General features: G+C 42.7%; 1 protein-coding gene across 1 annotated transcript; it reads left to right on the forward strand.

Annotated features, from left to right (window-relative positions):
- Positions 1–527: 527 nt before the first annotated feature.
- On the forward strand, positions 528–1,151 carry LOC149165774 (uncharacterized). The gene has a single exon (XM_089429931.1). It carries the CDS (start codon positions 528–530, stop codon positions 1,149–1,151), a length of 624 nt encoding a protein of 207 aa, XP_089286057.1.
- The last annotated feature ends 254 nt before the right edge of the window (positions 1,152–1,405 follow it).

Consider the following 1,405-nt stretch of genomic DNA (forward strand, 5'->3'; position numbering starts at 1 on the left):
CTTTTGGCTTTGATAAACAATGGACCAAATGGATCCTAGCTCTGATTAAATCCACCAATTTTTCTATCTTGGTCAATGGCTCCCCCTATGAACCTTTCTCCCCCTCCCGAGGCATCAAACAAGGAGACCATCTCTCACCTTTCCTTTTTGTGATCCTTATGGAAGGGCTCAGCAGACTCATTCACAAAGCAAGAGAGGAAGGAAAAATCAAAGGCTTACATCCTCTTCCCTCCATACCTGCAACAACGCACCAGCAGTTTGTTGATGACAAACTGCTGCATGGCACTCCAACTGTGAAAGAAGCCAGGGCTTTCAAGAACATTTTAAACCTCTTCAGCAAAGCTTCAGGTATGGAGATTAATCATGCTAATTATACTATTTTCTTCTTTAATACACATCTATTCATTCATAAGCATCTATCCAATATTCTAGGCTTTCGAAAAGGTAGTCTGCCCTCTAAGTATCTGGGAGCCCCACTTACGACTAAACCTTGGCAAAAAATTCATTGGGAAAAAATCTTGGCGAAAATGGAGAAAAGATGTAAACATTGGACTCATAGGGCTCTTAATTTTTCTGGAGGATTGGTCCTCACTAATGCAATACTGCAAGCCATTCTACAGTATCTGCTTTCCATCATGCCAGCTCCTAGTGGAGTCTTCCAAAAAATTAGAGCTATACAAAGATCCTTTCTGTGGAGTGGAAATCCTGGGAAAAAGAAATGGGCACTGGTGGCCTCTAACAAACTATGCAAATCGAAAGCAGCAGGGGGCTTAAATTTATTAGATCCCTACACCATCAACATGACATGTGGAGCCAAGCTGTGGTGGCGTTGGCTGAAGGAATCCAATCTGCCATGGGCGAGACACTGGAAGGAGAAATACATTCCCGACTGCAACGAACAGGACTTAATAAGGTTACAGGAAGTGCTTGAGGGTTCTCCAATATGGAATTTAGCTAGAAGGAATCGCAACTTAGTTCAGGACCATAGTTTTAGGGAAATCCGCATTGGTGAAACCACCCTTTTTTTGGAAGATGCTTGGCAGCAACTCCCAAAGATGGAAAAACTAGAGCTCGAATATTTTAAAAGAGAATGCCAGAACAGGGGAAGGTTCACTGTCCACCATTACTGGAGCCACAACAGCAGCGATTAGGAATGGAGGGAATGGTTAATCCATGACACTGAAGACTCAATTGAGGAAAACATTAATATAAGGGATCTGCTAAACCATCTAAACAAAAGAAAAATCAGAAAGACCACAGAAAGCGACATGCTAAGATGGGGTATGAAAGGGAGTGGTAATTTCACACTCAAAGAGGCCAGAGAGCAGCTAGAGCATTCAGAGCAGGTGGAGGTAATGCAACGGAGTAACAAGGTCTGGGATCCCATGTTTTGGCCTAAAATAAA

Source organism: Pinus tabuliformis, chromosome 5_1 (assembly GCF_031772625.1).
Source record: "Pinus tabuliformis cultivar Carrire ecotype Pingquan chromosome 5_1, CPIR1, whole genome shotgun sequence".
In the NCBI taxonomy this organism is placed as follows: domain Eukaryota; kingdom Viridiplantae; phylum Streptophyta; class Pinopsida; order Pinales; family Pinaceae; genus Pinus; species Pinus tabuliformis.